Source organism: Rhineura floridana, chromosome 16, assembly GCF_030035675.1.
Source record: "Rhineura floridana isolate rRhiFlo1 chromosome 16, rRhiFlo1.hap2, whole genome shotgun sequence".
Classification (NCBI taxonomy): Eukaryota; Metazoa; Chordata; class Lepidosauria; order Squamata; family Rhineuridae; genus Rhineura; species Rhineura floridana.
Genome location: NC_084495.1, coordinates 21,257,561 through 21,280,051, shown reverse-complemented (window position 1 = coordinate 21,280,051; position 22,491 = coordinate 21,257,561). Strand labels below are relative to the sequence as shown.

Below are 22,491 nucleotides of genomic sequence, written 5' to 3'. Positions count from 1 at the left end.
AACATTGCTCGACCCCGTGGGTTCTCCAATATGGGGTCCCGCAGGGTTCGGTCTTGTCTCCCATGCTTTTTAATATCTATATGAAGCCGTTGGGTGCAGTCATCCGGAGTTTTGGAGTGCATTGTCATCAGTACGCTGATGACACGCAGCTCTACTTCTCCTTTTCATCTTCTTCAGGTGAGGCGGTCGATGTGCTGAACTGTTGTCTGGACGCGACAATGGACTGGATGAGAACTAACAAACTGAGACTCAATCCTGATAAGACTGAGATGCTGCTGGTGGATAGTTTCTCTGGTCAGATGGTGGATACATACCCTGTCCTGGACGGGGTTACACTCCCCCTAAAGGATCAGGTTCGTAGTTTGGGAGTCGTTTTAGACTCTTCCCTATCACTCGAGACCCATGTAGCCTCGGTGGCACAGAATGCGTTCTACCAACTTCGGTTGGTAGCCCAACTACATCCCTATTTGAGTAAGGAGGACCTCACATCAGTGGTACATGCTCTGGTAACCTCGCGTTTGGACTACTGCAACGCGCTCTACGTAGGGCTACCTCTGAAGATGGTTCGGAAGCTACAGCTAGTGCAAAATACGGCGGCCAGACTGCTAACAAGAACTAAGCGGTCTGAGCATATAACACCTGTTCTGGCTCGCCTGCACTGGCTTCCAATATGCTACCGGGCCAGATTCAAAGTGTTGGTATTAACCTATAAAGCCTTATACGGCGCGGGACCACGATACCTGCAGGAACGCCTCTCCCGTTATGAACCGGCTCGTACACTACGGTCTACTACGAAGGCCCTCCTCCGGGTCCCGACCCATAGGGAGGCCCGGAGGGTAGTAACAAGATCTAGGGCCTTCTCAGTGGTGGCCCCCGAATTGTGGAATAGTCTCCCCGAGGAGGTACGCCTGGCGCCGACACTATTATCTTTTTGGTGCCAGGTTAAAACCTTTCTCTTCTCTGAGGCATTTTAATCTAAGTTATTTATGTAAATGTTGTAATTGGTATTTTAGATGATGTACTTTTATATTTGTTATATTGATCTTGTAATTTTATTATTGTATATGTTTCTATGTTTGCCGCCCAGAGAGCTGTTTGCTAGTCGGGCGGGATATAAGCTGAATAAAATAAATAAATAAATAAATAAACAATCTGTCAGTGGCGGCTGGTGGCTCCGTGTCAGTTTTAGTCCATACCTTCAAGGAGCTGTCCAAGGTGCTGAAATGTATCCCCAAACTAGGTTCAGCACCTTGGACAACTCCTTGGTAGTTCACATTAAAGCCTGGTGTCATGAGCCCCGAAGCAAGCCCTTAGCAAGTTGCTTCTGACCAGGTGGAGGAATAGGATCTAGAGGACAGACCCAGGGATCAGCAAGAGGGGGCTGTGAGGCTAGATGGGGATAGCCATGAGTTGTCAGATGACGGTGTGAGTTCAAAGCAGCAGACTTCTGAAGAAAGGGTTAATCAGACAAGCTGTTGTCCCTCGTCCCCATTCCTGTCAAGTCAGCCATTGCCCCCTGCTCTCTCCAAAGGAGAAGTGAGCCAGCTGCAGCCAGAATGCTTGGAGGGGGAGCTCTCCCTTTCCCTATTGGGCCAGCCACCAGCCACTCCTCCTTCCAAAGGAGATGAGAGCCATCTGCAGCCAGAGTGCTAAGCTGTGCAGGTGTGAATGATGGAACCCCCCATTCAGCCCCCCCGGGAGAACTGCCAAATTGTTTGCTAAGTCCCGACTTGAAAGACAGTTCCCACACAAGTAGGATGACCGGTCTGATCCTATCTAAGAGGATTTTGGAGGCATGACTAACTGTTGCAACAACGTCTGATTTTGTGTAATAACGCTTGCTGAGGTCCTTGCGAGCCACAGCAATCTGTATAACCTGTAGTTTGTCCTATGTCTCAAAGTCCTTTTAAGGGGTGCAATAAACCTTTAAACAAAAAGACTTCCAGAGCCTCCAAATCTGAATCTGAGAGTGACAGGCAGGACACCCAGAACAGATTCCACTCCCCCACTGACATGGAGCCACCAGCCATCTCTGGAATCAATCCATCTTCCCAAGGAACTCTATGACTTGTAGTCCTGTGAGAGGGATGGTTGTCTCCTAAGAACTCTCAGCATTCTTCACAAACTACACTTCCCAGGATTCTTTGTGGGAACCCATGAAGTTCAGAAGACATGCTAAGTCAAACCTTGGTTTAGCTGCTGTCCCATGCTGACCTAAAAGGCCCAGGGAGAAGCAAAGAAGCTGCAAGCTCCTGGCCAGGTATTAACATATTTGTTCAGTCATGGTAAACCATAGTCTGTTTTACCATGATGTGAAAACTAGGCCAATGGCAGCAGCAGCAGAAAAAAAAAAGTAACTCCATATTGAGTCCCTGTGATATGACTAGAGATGGAGGAGGCATTTGATTCAGTTCACATTTAAAAGCAAACCTAATTTGCACTTTCTAAAACAATACATGAACCAAAATGCAGCAACTTTTCAAAAAGTGCACTTCTAATTTTGCAATGCAGTAATGAGTAAAAAAAAAGCATATATAGCAGGGTCAAGTCTGCAAAAAATGGGAATGCTACTGGAAATAACATGCAAAAATGCATTATAGTAAGGAAACTTGCTTTGCAAAAATGCTTATAATAGGCAAAATGGTATAAAAATGATATTAGGACAAAGTTGCACTAAAATGCTGATGAATTTTTATGAGCTTTGTTTTTTAAAAAATTGCAAATGGATGTGTAAATGTAGAGAACTGAACTTAAGATTGGGAAAATGAGAAACTGAGGGTGCTTCTAGACAGCCGTTTATTCCATCTTTCTTATTTTTTTCTCCCTTTTTTCCCCAGAGCTTTCAGACAACGTAACATCCAGTCCCAGAATTTTAGTGCAAGTTTAGCAACCAATTGCATGTTTTCTGATTCCAGGAAAAAATCACATTTCAGTCACAAGAAGCACAACTTTCTGATGTAAATTGCCCGAGGTTTCAAATTTCATGCCCCTGCACCACCCACCTAACATGTCGCATCTGCAGTGGGTGTGATTTTTCAGCATATTGCACCTCTACTCCACTCACTGCCTTGATCTGCTTAGGCATATTGCAAGTACAGATGGAAGAATCTGTCAATTTCAGTTCTCTCACTTCCTCATCTTCCCAATTTTAAATTCAGTCTTCCACATGTCTACAGCGATTCGCGAAGATAATCCTCATGAAAATTCTTCAACATTTTAGTGCTAATTTCTCCTAATAAACACAGTTTTATATGCAGTTTTGACAACTGAACACATTTTTGCAAGCCGTTTCTTCTAATATGAGGCATTTTTATATGTATTTTCATGAACATACTCATTTTTAAGCACTTTCCTCTAATGTATGCTTTTCTTTCCTTTCTTATTTTTTTTGGTAAGCGTTTGTTGATTGGAGAACTGCATCACAAAATTCAGATAAGTGCAAATTTCTAAAGATTGCTGTGTTTTGGTTCTCACACCGTTTCAGAAAGTGCAGCTTTGATAGATTCGGCTATGGACTGAATGGAATTTCTGCCCCATCCCTAGTTATGGGTGATGTTACCTTGGAGACTGGGGAGCCGTTGTTGCAAAAGGAGAAGGAAGGGGTGGAAGAAAAAGTCATCCCAAAGTGGGAAGGAGGTGCCAAGAAAGAGAACTCAGGATGCCCCCTCTCCCCCCTTTTATAAAAACATGAGCTTTGTTGCGTACGTAAGTGGGTGCAGAAAAGAGGAAGGGGATGGGAAAGGCTACAGCCCAAGTCCTGTACATGCTCTGCCATGTGTCTTCCACTGAAAATGAAATGGACTGCCTTCATGTCGATCCCGACTTATGGTGACCCTATGAATAGGGTTTTCATGGTAAGCGATATTGGTTTACCATTGCCTTCCTCTGAGGCTGAGAGGCAGTGACTGGCCCAAGGTCACCCAGTGAGCTTCATCGCTATGTGGGGATTCGAATCCTGGTCTTCCAGGTCATAGTCCAACACCTTAACCACTACACCACACTGGCTCTTGTCCATACTTACAATAATCTTTTAATGCTACTGAGATACGTGTTTAAATATTTAGCCATTTTCTGAACCACATGAAATTTCTAAGCTACGTTCAAATGCAGCCCCGCTCAGGGTTACTGTAGCATGGGGCCAGCCTATCTGGTAAGGAATGACTACTTGCTATGCACCAGCCTAAGCAAAGGAAAAGGTGCTTTGAGTTACAGCCAAACTTGAGCATCCATACTTACATCTGGGTCCAGCATACTAGTTACTGGGAACAATACAAATCAGTAACATCTATATGAAAATGGAAATGGACTGCCTTCAAGTCGATGCCGACTTATGGGTGATCCTATGAACTGGGTTTTCATGGTAAGCGGTATTCAGAGATGGTTTTACCATTGCCTTCCTCTGAGGCTGAGAGGCAGTGACTGGTCCAAGGTCACCCAGTGAGCTTCACGGCTGTGTGGGGATTTGAACCCTGGTCTCCCAGGTCGTGGTCCAACACTCTCACCATTATGCCACTACTTTGAACCAAAAAGAGCAGAAAGATGTGCAATCTCATAGGAACGTAGGAAGTTGCCTTATACTGAGTCAGGCCATTGGCCTATCTAGCTCAGCATTGTCTACATTGACTAGCAGCAGCTCTCCAGCATTTGAGGTGGGAGTCTCTCCCAGCCATATCTGGAGATGCTGGGGATTGAACTTGGGATCTTCGGCATGCCAGGCAGATGCTCTGCCACTGAGTCACGACGGCCTTTCCCCTAAATATCAGGATTGTTAAAGCTAGATAGCAAGAAAACCAGCAAAAGTTGTCCACTAAGAAGAACCCCGAGAGAATCCAAAATTGACAGATTCATCCATCCCTAGATATGACAAGGTAATCATAAGAAACCTCCCGGTGTATAGAGGAGTCCATCCCAGGCTGGCTTATGCCTTGCCAGTGCAGACCCTTGAAAAGCTATATTTGTCCTGCTGAAAGCTGGCCCAGGCTCGTACTTGAGTGCACCAGCATGATTCAGCTGGAACAGCTAAAATGGGCCACTGTTACCTGTGGCTGCCAGGGATGATTGTGTGAAGATGCCTTTATTGATTAATTTCCCCCTTACAGCCTTAAGTCCCCCTTTCTCTATCACTTTGGATAGCAGTTACTGTCTGGATGTGTGAATATTCAGCACTGCACTATTTTTCATTCAGCGTTTTGACATCCAAAGATTTTGTGCTGCAGCAAGTCAATGTTTGACAGTACCTGTCACCCGGCATTTTACTAAATTCTATTGCAAGTCGTCTATCAGATACTGTCAAATGCTGGCTGCATCATTTGACAGCATATGATAAATGACTTGCAATAGAATTTAGCAAATGGGAAGGTGATTCCACCACAAGCAACAAATTTCTAATCTTTATGGCAAGTTTTAGTTTTGGCATTTGAGGTCCTGTACTGAATTTTCCAACATTTGCAGAATTTTCAAATTCTTACAGAATCTTGCTTCAGCCCCACGTGTGCTTCATCCAAGCCTTTTGTGACTCAGCTGAGCATCGTCACACCATCCACCAAACCACCCTCTCTAGCCCAACCACTTTTTGTTACCTTTGGCTTCTCTTCCGTGTACCGTCCTTTCTTGCCCTAATGCTGGTGTGGGGAATCAGGTGGGCCAGATTTTTGTCTCCCCACCCCCACTCCAAGGGTCACCTTTGACAGGTGGGTGGGGCCATCCACCTGTCAAAGTTGACCCACGGGGGTAGAGGGAGGGGTCTGCTTTGTCAGCGTGTTCCTCACAGTGAATGTGCTAATGAAGCAGCAACAAGCATGGCTGACCCCTCCGCTCACTAGCTGATGAGAGGAGAGTGCAATCCTGTTGGCTGCAGGAGTCTGCTGCACCACTGTGCTCCCTGCAGGGCTCCACACAATATATGAGATTGGGGGACCACAGAGCGATACACTAATATGCCCATACAAAGGAAGGGAGAAGAACATGCAATGATAGTGGCGCTCCTTCTTTGAGCACTCCTTGCACATTTCAAAACACTGAACTGATTAAAAAAAAGCCTACAGACACAAATCTACTTCAGCTGATAAGCAAACCCACACAGGCAGATTTAACCAAACACTTATTTTCCATTTTTATTCAATAATTGCCTTTAATACTAAAATGCATTAAATTCTTGAAGCAGAGAAATAAAAATCACATCAAAGTGGGGAAAACAAAGTTTGCATCAGTTTTTTTTAAAGGGGAAAAAACATGGCAGGTACACCATTCCTTTGAAACAGAGTTGTAATAATTTAATAAAGCTGCTTTATCATCTTCATAAAATAGACAGCATGGTGATTCTTCCCCCCCCCATTTTCCCGTTTACAATGATTCAATCACTGTGAAAATGTACATAACATACATATCAGCATATACAACATTTTGTTCTTCATATTATCAGCAGCAGAGACACTGTGAGGAAGCAAGAGAGAACTCAAGTCCCGCTGAAATCTTTCCACTGTTAAGCGGGCAACACAGCGTTGATGGCAACAAGGCGCGTCTCTTTTTCTCCTTTGCTGCTGCTGTAGACTTCCAACATTTCCGCAACTTTAGACCTTGGCATTTGATTAGCGCCAGGTGGCATCCATTGCTGAAAACACACACTTGTGCCAGGTTAGCTCTTTGTCATAAAGATTACAAGATCCCAGCTTGAATCAGCTGAACGTCAGCTGATGCCAGTAACAAATCCATTTTCACCAATGCGCGGTGAACATTTGGCCAGGTTCCTTTGCTAAAGTGAACGCAACTTCTACGTTGGGTCAATGATTATCTAAAGCTGCAAAGGCAGCCGTACCAATGTGATAATCAATTTTCCCCATTGATCAACAAATGAAGTTTCCATTTGTGATTAGTTTCTTCTCTCTCTTTCTCTCTCTCTCTCACTCTCCTCTCTCCAAGAGAACTTTCAACATATTAATTGGGTAACATGTTCTTTACAACTTGTTTCCTATTTGGAAAAAAAAAGAGCAAAACAATATCCACTTTTGCACAATGTGTGTGATCCACAGGCCATCTCCAGCTTCACAGTATAGCAGGGGAAATGGCCACAGCCTCATCTTGACAATATAGTTCAATGTTCGTGTTCATTCCAGCCATGAATTGTGTTTTACTGACTCTTCCCACACTCCTGCTTTTGCTAAATTTCATTCAAACAACAAAAATGGATGCTCCTGAGAGGAAAAAAGTATAATTTGACTCAAGAGAGGAACTGCCTGAAGGCTAGTCTAGCAAATAGAGGCATAGGGTGTCCCCCCGCCTGAAAGCAAGCAACCCATAAATTCACTCATGTTATGGTATCTTTGGAGCCAGATATTCTGAGAATAAGCATTGATTAAATTACATCTGTGAATAAAAAGGCATTGCTGGAAATCACCATCTGTATTAAACCTGACAGAAAAATACTAAGCTGATTCAAGAGGGAAGCAAAGCAACTTTGACAGCGGGAAACTTTTTGCAGAGTGGAGGAGGAGGAAGACGCAGAATGTTAATATGACTTTCCTGAATGGGAATTATGGCAAAATGGTGGCAGTGAAAAATATTTATAATCCTATCTTTGATGCGATGGCTCAAGTGCAACAGCGATCCCACAAGCTGGAGCTTTGCATACTCTACAACGAGCATGGGCAGCCCTTGCATCTGCATATTGGCCCATTCATTTCAAAGGAATGGAAATGGAAATGGACTGCCTTCAAGTCGATCCCGACTTATGGCGACCCTATGAATAGGGTTTTCATGGTAAGCGGTATTCAGAGGGGGTTTACCATTGCCATCCTCTGAGGCTGAGAGGCAGTGACTGGCCCAAGGTCACCCAGTGAGCTTCAGGGCTGTGTGGGGATTCAAACCCTGGTCTCCCAGGTCGTAGTCCAGCACCTTAACCATTATACCACACTGGCTCTCACCATTTCAAAGGAATTAGCCCACTAATCTGAACCCTTCATTGAAATGAATGAAGCTTTCATGGAAAGAGCTGTAGCTCACTGCTAGAGTGCACGCTTTACATGCAAACGGTCCCTGGTTCGATCCTAGACATCTCAGGGCTGGGAAATACTCCTGTACAAAACCCTAGAAAGCTACTACCAGTCACAAGAATGTAAGAAAGAGCCTTGCTGGATCAGACCAATCACCCATCTAGTCCAGCATCCTGTTCCCACAGTAGCCAACCAGGTGCCTGTGGGAAGTCTGCAAACAGGACCTGAGCACAAGAGCACTCTTCCCTTCTGCATTTTCCAGTAACTGATACTCACAAGCATACTGCCTCTGTCCTTGGAAGCAGAGTACAGCCATCATGGCTAGAAACCATTAATAGCCTTATCCTCCATGTATTTGTGTCATCCTCTTTTAAAGCCAACCAAGTTGGTGGCCATCATGGTGTATATCAGTTTCCTATGAGTTCACATAGCAATACAAACGCACCCGCTAATCCACTTGCGTCTGGATGTGCTGACACATGCATGCTGCAGAATCATCTTCAAGAACCACCAATGGACAGAAGCCAATGATTTCTAGATGTGTCCTTTCTCCCCACACAGAGGAGCTGCTCCACGTGTACAAGGTTTCAATGCGGGTGAAGCATGAAAGAGGCCAGTATTAGGCTGCATACATACCATACATTTAAAGCACCTTTCAACCACATGGCTTCCCCCAAATAATCCTGGGAACTGTAGCTTGTTTTGAGTCCTGGGACCTACAGCTCTGTGAGCCGTAAACTACAGTTCCCAGGATTTCTTGGGGAAAGTTATGTGCTTTAGATGCGCTATATATGTATGGTGTGTACGCAGCCTAAGGGCAATCAAGTGCAATGTTTTTGCCAACAAAAGTACAAAGTTCCAACTGCTATGAATCTCAAACCAGGACTTCTATGAAATCATCGCTGGTTGGAGGTAGAAAGCACAGTAAGTTCAAGCTGGGATATTAACTCTACAGATCAGAACCATGGGAAGTCCGTGATCCAGGAAAGCCAATCTCTTACCACTGGTGGCATTATAGCTCAAAAGACTTCTGCACTCCCCTAGTCTTGACCATTTGTGAAAGTGAGGCACTGAGCTATCCCTTCTATTCTTCCCAGGTGCTGGCTGGAATCTTGTCCCTGCTATTCTAGATACATACTGCAGTGGCAGCTGGTGACCACTGCAACTACTGGAGCGGAAGGAAAAGAGCCCGACAGTAGGTGGATCCAGGGCCAATGAGAGGCGGAGCCAGCTAATTCTAGTTTTGTCTCTATCCTCCTCCCTGCTGAGTTCTACAAGAGCTACCCAAGAATGAGAAGGAGGGAGAAGGTGACAGGCAAGGCCACCCCTTGGACTAGTTGTAAGAAAGAAGGTTGGCAGGTGGGGGCTAGCTGAGGGCAGACTGAAGTTGATGGGGCAACGTGCCATTTGCCCTTATAGACCAGCCACCCCTGACCTACAGCATGCAGGCTTGAACTTGCCAGCACTCGGATCTGGGTGCCTGTCACAAATGTGGAGGGGTCTTTTTACTCTGGCAGCGTCTATGGATCAGGCCTGTCAAGGGGTCATGTTTCCAAGAGCGAGCAATAAGCTAACAGCAATTAAAGCAGGTGTGATTTCATTACAAATTCCTTCTTTAAAATAAAAAAGGGTTTCAAATTACTGGGCAAACAAAACACTGCAGCAGTCTATAAATTAGAGAACTGCATAAAAAAAAAAGCAGAATGCCAAGCCCTATCCATTTTCTCCACCTTTTTCTAAAGAAAAGAAATTACTCCAGCTTATTTGATTTCCAGGGCGATAAAGATTGGAGGCTGTTTTCCTGTAGCCATTTTTTAATTTAAATAAATCAAAAGTGACTACGTTTTTGTTTTGTTTTTTATCAAGATAGGTTAGAGCCGGGAAGATTGTTTCTCTAGAAACCATTATTTTCTGTTGATTGGCAGAGTAAGTGTTGAAACAGCAATATATTTCCTTCCCTTTGATCTCTAGGCTCTGAGGAGCATGTTGTAGGGCAGAAAATTCTATCAAATGTAGGGTTCATAACAAGAACAACAGCCCATACCAACCACCCAATAGGGAACAAAATAAGATTCAGTTCAATGACATTTGCCCCTCCCTTTGTACAAAAAGTTTCTTAACGGAGATGGAGAGGGTATCACCTTATCTTTGTGGTAGGACAAACTCGCCATTTCACATGTTCAAATTTTGTTGCCACACAAAATAAGTAAATAGTTTGCAGGGGGAAGGGAAATCGTTATTCACTGATGTTCTTGCTTCCAATGAAAAGCACATTCCTAATGATCCGCACTATTCTTTCATTTTGGCTGCAATCCTAAAACACACTTACTAACCGAATACAATGGGACTTAGGCCCCATCTGTGTTATGCACTTAAAGCAGTATAATAGCACTTGAGTAGAAACACTCATGGCTTCCTCCAAAGAATCCTGGGAACTATAGTTTGTTAAGGGGGCTGAGCATTGTTAGGAGACCGCTATTCCTCTCAAGGGCTACAAGTCTCAGATCTCCCTGGGAACAAGGATTGACTGTTAAACCACTGTGCGAATTATAGCTCTATGAGGAGAACATGGGTCTCCTAACAACTCTCAGTATTCTTAACAAACTACAGATATCAGGATTCTTTTGGGGAAGCTATGACTATTTAAAAGAGCATAACGCTGCTTTAAATGTATAGTGCAGATGGGGCTTACTTCTGATGCGTAAGGAGTGCTCTGCCAACCTATCTTTTCTTTGATGTACATTTTCTATTGCTTACTCTCACTATTTTCATGGTGCATGAAGAAAAGAGAATTAATGCTGGTATTCAAAAGCCCATCCCATGAGGATGAATAAACACATGCATGCAACCACACAGATGGACTAGCATTTTTGCGCTCACTTTGATTGATTAATTCACACAAATGCTCTGCTTCTGGGTGGTTGCTTCCTACCTCCCCCACGCCACCTCCTCCCCCCCCCAATGCCCTTGGCCTGACTCACAATAAATGGGCTATCTGAAAAGTTTAGAAAATCCAAGACGGTGTGCTGAACACACTGTGATGTGCCATGACAGTACCCATCCAGACATGGAGGAGGCTCCTCTGCTGTGTCTCTGCATGCTGTACTGAACGAACTTCCTCCAATATCCTTCTAACCAGTTTCTCCTGGGGACAGATAATTGTGCCATGCCTTTGCCACAGGCATGATTAGATCAATCAGTCACTGCCAATACAGGCAGAAAACACAATCCTGTTCCTTCCTAGAAGGTTCACCGTTGAGTCTCTGGGGGACTCTCTCCCCCGTGCTTCCTTGCTTCCAATCAGGAGGCACTTCTAGAGGAGGGATTCTTACTAATGCTAATTAAAATGGGTGACATCCTGTTTTCTTCCTTTTACACACACTAAAAGTAAACCTTTGGGGCCCTAAACAAAAAAATGTAAGTCCAATTTAATGCCCAGGGAGGAGGGTAGGGAGGAAGAGTACTTCATATATCAAAATTTTAGAAAAAATTGTAGTTGTCATGAATGAGCAAGGGCCACAATTTCTGGAGCTATCGCAAACTTCCTACATGCAGTTATAGTTTATGCTTGCAATAAAACAATTCAGACCTCATCCACCTGAAGTATAGACCATCCCAGGAAAGTGAATGGTCAGCTGAGCCATGCCCATGTGATTAGGATTAGAAAAAAGCTGGTTTAGGAACAACAGATTTATGCAAAATGGTAACTTAAAGAGATATATAAACAGGGCCTCAGCACAGTAAACCTCAAGGCAGTTACCCATGTAAGCACGACATGTTGTCACATTTAATTGGACATACCACATTCACTGGCCTGTTCCCACGCAATGTTAAGATGCCAGCAATATAACTGCCTAGGCCACTGATGGCTGTCATGCCAACTCTGCAGCAGATGGGATGATGCATGTGCTAAGTGCATTTAAACATTATGGAAATATGAACTGAATGCTCACATGGGTAATGATTTAACCTGCGGCCCATCACACACATAAAATAGGCTTCAAAGTCATTCAATTGATAAATAAAAAAAAATAAGGAAGACTCATAGCTGGAAACCAACAACCAAGTTTTGGAGAAATAATGTCACATTGTTCCTTGAGACTGCAAGAAAAGGGTGAAGGGAAAGAAATTGATCTCATAAAAATTTCAAGACAGTGCATCTAACAATTGCAAATGAGATGCTAGAAATAACCCTTAAAAGACCTGGGGAAGAAACGTCACACGCTGGTGGAGAAAGAATGTAGGAGAATCATCTGGCAAAATGACGAGGAGTGTGACAAGACTGGCTCTAAATTTTGCAGTTTCCCCGAGTCTTAGATTGTTTGTTTGTTTGTTTGTAGAAAAGAAAACGAAAACAGTAAACTTGAAAGTCTTTTCCATCACTAGACATACAGGAATTTGCAATATCAAATACAAGAATAGTACAGAGAAGCATGTGGCAGCTAAAGGTTTCCAAAGGCAGGGGTGTTCACAGCAAAAGAGCAACATCTCAAAAGTACAAACTGGGCTCTGCGTGCAGGATGAGTCAGAAAACACACTGGCTGCAGCTCATAGCTCCATAGGGCTCAGATGTACAACTGGAGATAATGAACCCAGAGCTTCCTCCAGCACTGAGCACACTAGAGTGGCCCCATCTTACGCATCAGAGCTTCCACAAGTGCACCAAAACTGCCAAATCAGGGCAACCATATCCCCAGTATGCTCTCGCACCATGAGAAATAAGCACCCCATTGCCTAAGTCAGACATGACAAGGAGAGTATTAGAGATTATCCCAAATGGAGGTGTGGGGTGGGGTTTTTTTTTTTTCATTTTTGTTTTTTTTAGATTTCATTCTTCATTTAGAGTTCTTGAGCTACAAAAATATATCATTTCAAAATACTTCATAGATAATACTTCCATTGACCGAAATGCCAGTATGCCACCACCTCTGCTGTTTGAGGAGGGGGGACTGAAGAATGGTACTACTTTTGTTTAGACAAACACCCCTGCTGCCTGTTGAACCAAGTGGGATTGTCACATTAACAATAGCTTCATTTTTATATATATAAACAATACATTTAGGGAAAGCTTTTAAATACAGCGAATTTGTGAACCGTCAGCAAGCCATTAAAAAGAATACACACGTTCCATTCCGTACTGTCATTCTCCTTCCTTTACAGCACCGCTTAGAGTACTATGTCTTTTAGCCTCTTCATGCCAGGTGAGTCCTCTCTACATTCTTGCAGAAGAGGGTTAATCTCATGCATGATATTTGCACTGTCTGCACCCCTCGGCTCTGCCTCCGTGGGCCGAGAAGGGCCATTGTTTACAAATGGCTCCAGGTCACGACTTCCTGGGCAGTGCATTATGTTGTAGGACACTGACGGTTTGCTAGACAAGGGGCTCTTCAAGTGGATGGGCGACGTGATGGGGCTGATGGCTTCACAACCATTCCCCGCCTCCCGGACTGCACCATTTACCTTTGGGCTACAGACAGGCGGATCTACTGTTCTTTTACCTTTCGGGTTGACTGGGCCCCGCTCCTCAGAGACAGGCTCACTCCCATCTTTGCCAAATGTCGCAAAAGTTCTTTTTGCGCTACAGTCTTCGTAAAGCTCTGTATCCACAGTGGTAGCTTCTATAGAGAGAGACATGACATTCCTTCCATGCTCGGGAGATTTTGCTCGGCTAGGGACAGGGTTCCGGGGCATCCAGCATCGGTCAGAATGGCCAAGGATACGACACTCTTCCTGACAATGAAATCCTTCACTCTGATCTGTCGAGAGAAGACAAAAAGGGCTGGTGATATATCATGAGATGTTGCACCCAATCCAAAAGGTTCACTTGACGAGGCTCAGCTCTGAGACCTATTGACAAATGAAACCACAAGAAATAATGCAAACAAGAGAAACTTGTTCTCAAAAGTGCCAGCTAGTCAGAAATTTGATTCAGTTCACATTTAAACCTGCATCTATCCAATTCACATTTTCCAAAGTAATATGAGAACTGAAACACAGCCATCCTTTCAAACATTCACACTTATCTGAATTTCGAGGGACAGTTCTCCAACTAAGCAATGTTTACAAAGATGTATGTATTGGGGAAGTGTGCATAAAAAATAATATATTGTTGAAAATAACATACAAAAATGTATTATATCAGAAGAAATCACTTGCAAAAATGTGTACATTAGTCAGAACTACATACAAAAATGCATGTGTTAGGAGAAACTCGCACTAAAGGGGTCAAGAAATTTATTTATTTACTTATTTATTACATTTATATACCGCCCCATAAAACAAATATACAAATTTTAAAACACAAAAAGCAATTTAAAAACACAATTTTTTAAAAAAATTTAAAATTTAAAAACACATGCTAAAATGCCTGGGTTTTTTTAAAAAAGAGGTTTTTTTTTTTTTTTTTTAAGCAAAATGCTGCAGAAATGTGGAGAACTGAATTTAAGACTGGAAAAAATGAGAAACTAAGAGAACTGAAATGGACAGATCCTTCCATCCCTAATTTTAATGGGTCTACTTTAAGTAGGACCAGCATGGACTGCAACACACAGCCTCTCACTTGCCTGGATGAAGGATGCAGGAGTATGTGTGCGTATAGAAATACCTGTCTTTTGCATGGCTGGAATGCAGTCTACGTACTGTACAAAGGGAAGAGTGACATCTACTGCCAGCATGTGACCCCCTAGAAAGAAGGTTGCTCTTGAAGCAATGTGGTCCTGGAACTGAAAACGGCTCCCCTAACCCTGCTCTAAGGGATGGGATACACAACTCAAAAAGAAAAAAGAAAGAATTATCGGCATTATCAAGCTACCGTACAAATCCCAGGACACGTGGGAAGGGGATCCTTACCAGTTACATTGGCATAGATTTGCAGCATAGATTCCCAGGAGAACTGAGGTCCTGCCTGTTTTTATCCCCCTATAAACCCCACTCGTTCCTATAACAAGTAGTAGGTATTTGCAAAGTGACATGTTAAAGGGCTGTGTTTATCACAGTGGGTTTCTCTCTCCCGCCCCCACTTTCATTATTATTTTAACAGGTTGAAGTTCAATGTCAGACAGGCTAGGTGTCGTTTAGAATTGCTGCTGCTGCTGCTGCCAGAACAAAAAGCTGAAGGGAAACAAGTTACGATGGGAAATAAATGAAACCACGTTCCGCCTGTGTGCCTGGCTGCGTGGGAGTCAGCGTTTTCCTCTTCCTATTGCCAGTGCTAAAAGGCACAGTGCTTTGAACCTTGCTCGACAAGAGACAGCCAAGTACAAACTCCACATTAGGCGATGAATTGGGATGGCTTCTCTTTTTATATTTTAGTTGGCTTCCTACAGAACTGCAGACGTGTTTGCAGATGCTGAGCTGCCAGTGAGGGGCTATCAACAAGTATTCTGTTCATATTTAGAATGTGGCCAGATATTTACTCATGACAGCTAGAGATGGAGGAGAATCAATTCAGTTCTCACTGAAAGCTGAATCTGTCAAATTCACACTTTCTAAAGCAACATGAGAACCAAAACACAGCCATCCTTTGAAATTTGCGCTTATCCAAATTTTGCAGTGCAGTTCTCCAACCAGCCAAGGTTTACAAAAATGTATGTATTAGGGGAAAGTATGCATAAAAAATAATGTATTGGTGAAAATAACATACAAATGTGCATTATATTAGTGAAAATTGCTTGCACAAATGTGTACGTTCATCAAAGCTGCATTGAAAATGTGTTTTATCAGAAATGAAAACTAAAATGCTGAAGATTTTTCATGAGGACTTTTTTCAAAAATCCGCAAATTGTTGCAGAAATTTGGAGAACTTAATTTAAGATGGGAAAAATGAGTAATGGAGAGAAACAAACTTGACAGATCCTTCCATCCCCAATGACAATTGATGTAGCACAGCAAGTTGGGGCAATGGGATGATATTTGTTTTATTACCTGACCATCTAACTGCAGATGCTGGCGATTGAACCTGGGCTCCTGCATCAGGGACAGGGAACCTGTGGCCCTCCAAAGATTGTTGGACTATTATTCCCATCATCCCTGATTATTGGCCACGCTGACTGTATCGTGAGTAATAGAATTAAGTAGACAGACTCAGGAAACAGAAAGTGCTGGGACAGGAATTTAGGTAGAGGGCCCCACCCATGCTCTCTCTGCAGCTAGCAGCAGTTCTGACTAGGGTTGTCAGGTCAGAATCACCCAAAACCCTGAGATTTTGGGGGCAGGCCCTAGTGATGTCATGGGTGGGCCCTAGTGATGTCAGTAAGCATAATACGTTAAGCATCAACTACAGTTGCCTGGTGCATACAATTCAAACAAAAACATTTTTCTGATTGGAAATTAAGATAGAAATCTTAGTTAAAAGATGGAGCATGGGTAGGGAACATTTAATCTAACTAACTTGCTTCTGGTAAAAAGGGTTTCAGTGCCTTCTGGCCAGGCCAGTCGCCAGAAGGCCATTATAGGAAGAAAGGAGCTTAGTGTTGTGGAACTGGTAGATGGGAGCACTCAGGAGTAAAGATGGATGCCCCCAAAGGGCTGCAATTCTAAACACACTTACTAAGGGACTAAGCCCCATAGAACTCAATACGACTTACTTCTCAGTAGATATGGTTTGGATTATGTTGTTGGTCAAGCTTGACTAGGGATCCTCTGCAAAGATATCCATATCCAAGTAGGGTTGGCAACCCCCTGCCTGGAATGCCCTGCCCCTACCTTTTAACATGGCTGCTCCAAATTTCTTTACAGATTTGACCCTTCACTTTAGAAAGAGGTCTGAAAAATGAGTAAGAGTAAGAAGATTCTCTACTCTTTTCTGTCTCCCCTGTGGGCTGCTATAAACTCACTTTGACAGCCAATCCAATTCCAGTGAATAATAATTGACAGAGAGAAAACACACATGGTTTGGTCTACCTTCATAGGCAAGAAGCCGGGGAACAACATCAATTGCAGCCACGCTGCCCAGTATATGAATTCTCTTTTACCACTACTGGGCAAGAAACAAATAAGGTGCATCAACAGTGGGTTTAAGGGGGTTGAGCGGAGCGCATGGATCCACTGTTGTTGATTCTATGGATGAAAGGGAGTGAGGATAAAGGTAAATGAAATGCAAATAGAAAAAGAAAAGACGAGTGATTTCCAAAATGCAATGCCATACCAACAAGAAGATTCCTATGAGTAAGGCGGAAAACTCTGCATCCCACAACCAGTCAGGATTCCTAAACAAAACCCAAAACTAAAAAAAAATTCTGTCCGCCAGTTACCCAAGGTCACAGAGATCCCCATGCAGCACAACCTGACCCAGGGGCTGCAGTTAGTGCAGAATGCTATGGCACGATTGCTGATATGAGTGAGACCCTATCAGCACATAATACCTCTGCTCTGAAATCTGTACTGGTTGCTGATTTACTACCAGGCCAAGTTCAAGGTGTGCTTTCCATGTTACAGGTGCTACATAGTACTTGTTCTGTTCTTGTAAGAAATCAGTCCTTTAGTGTGGCACCACATACGCTTTGGAACTCCCTGCCTACTGTCATTAGCAAGTGCCTTCATTGAAGTCTTTTCGGCACCTGCCAAAAACATTTTTGTTTAGCCTACCCAGGCATGTAGAAACTATTAAGTTTTTTATCTGTTTTTAACTCATTGTTGATTTTATTATTTTAAATGTTTTTAAATACTACCTGTCTTTACCAATAATTTTATTGTTTTAATTTTTCTGTAAACTGCTTTCAGATTTTTTACAATGAAGTGGTATATAAATGTTGTAAATAAAATACACAAATACATTTTAGAGTCACTGTGGCCATTCGGTCTCTTTTCATTTTTTAAGAACAAAGGAATCTGCCATCTAGCGGAGTACTGATGACATGGACTAGCATTGGCTCTCCAGGATTTTTGGCAATAGTCTTTTCCAGAAATTGAATTTTGGACCTTTGCATGCAAAGAATATGCCCTACCAATGAGCTATAACCCTTACCCTGCTTAAAAAAGTATCTTTTAAAATTGTTCTTTTTAATTCACTAATGAATGCACAGCATACGTAGGGCAGATCCACACCATTCATTTAAAGCACATTCAACACACATTTGAAGCACATGAATCACACCACAGAATCATGGGAACTGCGGTTTGTTAAGGGTGGTGGGAACTATAACTGTGAGGGGGAAACTACACTTCCCAGGATTCTTTAGGGAAAGTCATGTGCTTTAAAAGCAAGTTGGATGTGCTTTAAATGTATTGTGTGGATCAACTTCATAAACTTTGCCTGCACGTAAATTGTTTTAATTAATTTTTAAAAACAGAAATCAGCTATAAAGTTTACTGGTGACCATGGGCTACTCACCATCTCTAAGCCTAATCTGCCCCTCAGGATGAAAGCAACAGAGGGGAACCATGAACACCCCAAGGAAGAAGGGCACACTGAAAATGTAGAGGAAATAATACTGTACAACCGTAGTGTGAAAACAGATATTTATCGGGACATAGTATGAAGAAATATTTATATAAGCATGACTATCAAATATGTTTATTATTTACACAACCTGTAAAGATATTTATAGTTCAATCCCATGTTTGTTTACTCAGAAGCAAGTCCCAATGTATTCAGTGGGGCTTATTCAAACAGGGAAGCGTGCACAGAACTGCAGCCTCAAGTGATCAGGAGCTTTATTCACCCAATCCAAAATTCAGAATCATGCCACTAAGCTGTTTTGCAGCTGTTTGTACTTGTTTATGTGGTTATTTGATTTTAAAGGGATTTATTTCTTATTGTGAGCTGCCTTGGTTTCCTGTCTACAACCCTACCTCACAGGGATGTTGGAAAGACTCCATATACACATAGATACTGGAGATGTAAAAATACATACACCCCATATAATAGTTTATTGTCAAAACCAGTTGGTCATTGTAGAACATTAAAAAAAAAATCAGTATTCGTTTCCTGTAAAATAATAGCAAACTATCCAGAGGCCTTCAAGAGCTGGACAGCCACCTGTCAAGTATGCTTTAATATAGATTCCTGCGTTGAGCAGGGGCTTGGACTTGATGGTCTTATAGGCCCCTTCCAACTCTACAATTCAATAAATAAATAAATTCAGTAGCCTCTTTTAGTAAAAGCTCTCACCTCTACATAGCCACTTTCTAGCTCCATCTGGGCAGATCCACACCATACATTTAAAGCACACCCAACACACATTTCAATCACATGACTTCTCCCAAAGAATCCTGGGGTTTCCCTCTCACAGAGCTACAAATTCCCAGCAACCTTAACAAACCATAATTCCCATGATTATTTGGGGGAAGTCATGTGATTGAAATGTGTGTTTGATGTGCTTTAAATGTACAGTGTGGATTCCCCCGTTAATCCTTCTTTTCACAAGCAAGACAAAGCAGGCCCAAACGCTAACCAAACAACAATGGAATCACACCTTCAGGGTTTGAATGTGATGAATCCTACACACACACAACACACACACACACACACACACACACAACACACACACACACACACACACACACAACACACAACACACACACACACACACACAACACACACACACACACACAACACACACACACACACACAACACACACACACACAACACACACACACACACAACACACACACACACACACAACACACACACACACACACACAACACACACACACACACACAACACACACACACACAACACACACACAACACACACACACACACAACACACACACACACAACACACACACACACACAACACACACACACACACACAACACACACACACACACACACACACACACACCCCTTAGTGCCGACTCAGCCAAGGTTTTGCATCCTGACACTGAGGATTGTTCATGTGGATGCTTTGTTCATCTGTGTATATAACCTCTGCTTTTCAGCTCCATTTGTATTTCTACCACATTGTAGCACAAAAAGGGGGGCTGATAAAAATTCTCAGCACATAACACAATGCAGCAAAAAAAGAAAAAAAAAAGAACAGCTTTAGCACTTACAGGGAATCGGCTCATAAAGAAGCAAGCCTTAAAGAAACCAAGTAGCTGGCATCCTGCATCTTTAACGTTCCTCTCTCCATCACAGCAGCCACCCCATAGTGCAAATGGCAATAGCAAGTGCCGGTGCCAGAGGCCTGGGTGCTGCTGACCCTGCTCATTCTCCGCACATGGAGCTCGAAGACACATATACACATACCCCAGCCTGTGCTGGGAGGTGTTTAAACACTGGTGCCCATTAACATTTTGGCTTTGCTCCTTTCAGCTCTTTGAGTGAAAATATTAAGTCTTCCTGTTCATCCCCAACTAAAAACCTGAGGTCAAGACCGTGTGTATTCTAGCATTTTGCACAAGTTTAGGACTTGGCATTGTATGCAGAAATCAGCATCTTAATAGTAATTAATTTAATGAACACACCTAGTCCTTATGACTCTGAACACCTGTGTGTATTCTAGCATTTTGCATAAGTATGACACTGCATGCAGAAATCAGCATCTTGATAATATTTATATCTATCTGTCCATATAATGCACACACCTAGTCCTTATAATTGTGGAGACCTGTGTGTACGCTAGCATTTCACATAAGCATGAAACTTGGCATTGCATGCAGAAATCAGCATCTTGATCATCTTATTTATAAAGAAAGCTCCTAGTCCTTATGACTACAAAGAGAGGCTTAAAAATGGGCAAATCTACAAAGCTAAGGGCAAAGCCGTTCCCAACAGTTAGGAGGTTGTTGTGCAGTGCTCTGCACTGCCCTTCCCCATAACTAGTAGAAGCCGAGAAAATTATGCAAAATGCTGATTAATGCTCCACTCATACTTATTTGCATAATCTATGCAAGTTGCAGAAATCCACTTGTTTTCTGCTACATAATTTGAGCTACCTCCGTGCAGCACATTCAGGTTTTTAGGGCAACACGCATAGCCCAGATCGAAGACTGCTAGCAACATCCAGTTGTACCGAACAGGAGACCAAAGGCTTGGGGCACAAGGACAGAATACTACAGCATGAGCTTCTACTGGGAGGAAGGATGGGATACAAATCTAATTAATAAATAAAGTAAATACAACATGCCTGTGCTTTCAATCACACAAGGAAGAGTGACTAAAAACTCTACTCATATTGCCTAGCCATTACTAGGACTCTTTCAACCACTTTCTGTTGCCAACCCATATCGGGAATTATCTCCAAGTGACAGATCCTAGGCTTAAAGTACACATGAAAGCAGCTGGTTAAAGCTCACCGCTCGGTTAAAGGGAGGGCAGAAGGTTGATCACTGCCTACTGGTTGGCCACTTATTGGTTTTCTGCTGGGATTCCTGGGGGTGGAAATGGACTAGGTGAACCCTGATCTAATCCTGCAAAGCTCAGAACACACCCCTGCAACCGCACTGCATGATGCCTTAGTGGGGGTGCCAGGTCCATGGCCTGATCCTGATCCTGTATCTTTAGGAGAAGAGAAAGTCAGCCAAGTGCAGGTGTTCTTGCAATGCTGTAATGGGAAAAACCACAAGGTGGAATTTCCCTTCCACTGCACAACTTTCAAAGATACAGAAGGCCTCTTGGAGGCTGGACCTGGCAACCAAGAGGTCTTTTGTATCTTTAAAAGTTGTGCAGGGGGAAGGGAGAATTCTACCTTGTGGTTTTTCCCATTACACTGTTGCCAGAACGCTTGCACTTGGCTGACTTTCTCTTCTCCTAAAGATACAGGATCAGAATCAGGCCCTGAACCTGGCAACCCTATGCCTTAGTGCTCATGCATCAATGAATATTCATGCATATCAGAGACAAACTACATCCACTCCCCACTCCAAGGTCCAGAGACCCTGGGGAAGGAGCTGAACCCTGAAGAATGGCGGTGTTAGCAACTCGCACTGACAAGGTTTTAACAAGACAGCCCCCAAAGGCAAACCTCCCCCCCAAAAAAAACAGAGACAGCAAATTACCAGGGACAGGGATTAGGAAATACGGATTGTTCTTGGGAAGCAGGGGCAAGTTGGAGCATCTGTAACGGTACTCCTAAGCTTTCTGCGAAATCAGCATGCCAATACATACCACAATAGCGAGAAGCAGCTTGATTTCTGCTTGTCTAACAGGTGTACCGCTGCTGAATACAACCCTAGAAGCACGCTCTCCTAGCAACTGCGAGGCAGTCAATCTCTCCCTACCCTCCAGTCAGACATATGCAAGCTCTGGTACTCATCCTCTTTCCCCATGACAGCTCACCCAGAGCCCTCACAGCATTTATTCCGGTTTGCTTGCTCTCAGCCTACTGCAGCACGATGGCTGTTAGCTATCAGAAACGGCAATGATGAGAGAAAATTCCTAGCTCCACCAAAGGGATCCTTTGCCGCCATCATCCTGTTCAGGGCTGGCTCTGGATGGCCGCTGTCATAGGGAAGGCGAGGATCCTATTTGTTGCAGGATGAGCACAGAGCCTGAATGGTCAAACTCTCAACGCAATACTATGGACGATCACAATGGCCGCTCAAATGCACAATAAA

At 43.2% G+C, this 22,491-nt stretch overlaps 1 protein-coding gene across 4 annotated transcripts in view; it reads right to left on the bottom strand.

Annotated features, from left to right (window-relative positions):
• Positions 1-22,491, bottom strand: part of PCDH19 (protocadherin 19) — a 174,111-nt gene that overhangs the window by 7,838 nt on the left and 143,782 nt on the right. For 2 of the 4 annotated variants that reach the window (XR_009759283.1, XM_061598467.1), the window contains exon 5: positions 13,487-13,744. Coding sequence is in view for 3 of the 4 variants with exons in the window: in XM_061598467.1 (XP_061454451.1) it covers positions 13,487-13,744 (258 nt within the window). In the remaining variant the exon portion in view is untranslated. Of the gene's footprint in view, positions 1-10,950; positions 13,745-22,491 lie in introns of those variants that run through there. The other 2 variants (XM_061598465.1, XM_061598466.1) reach the window with 1 other exon arrangement.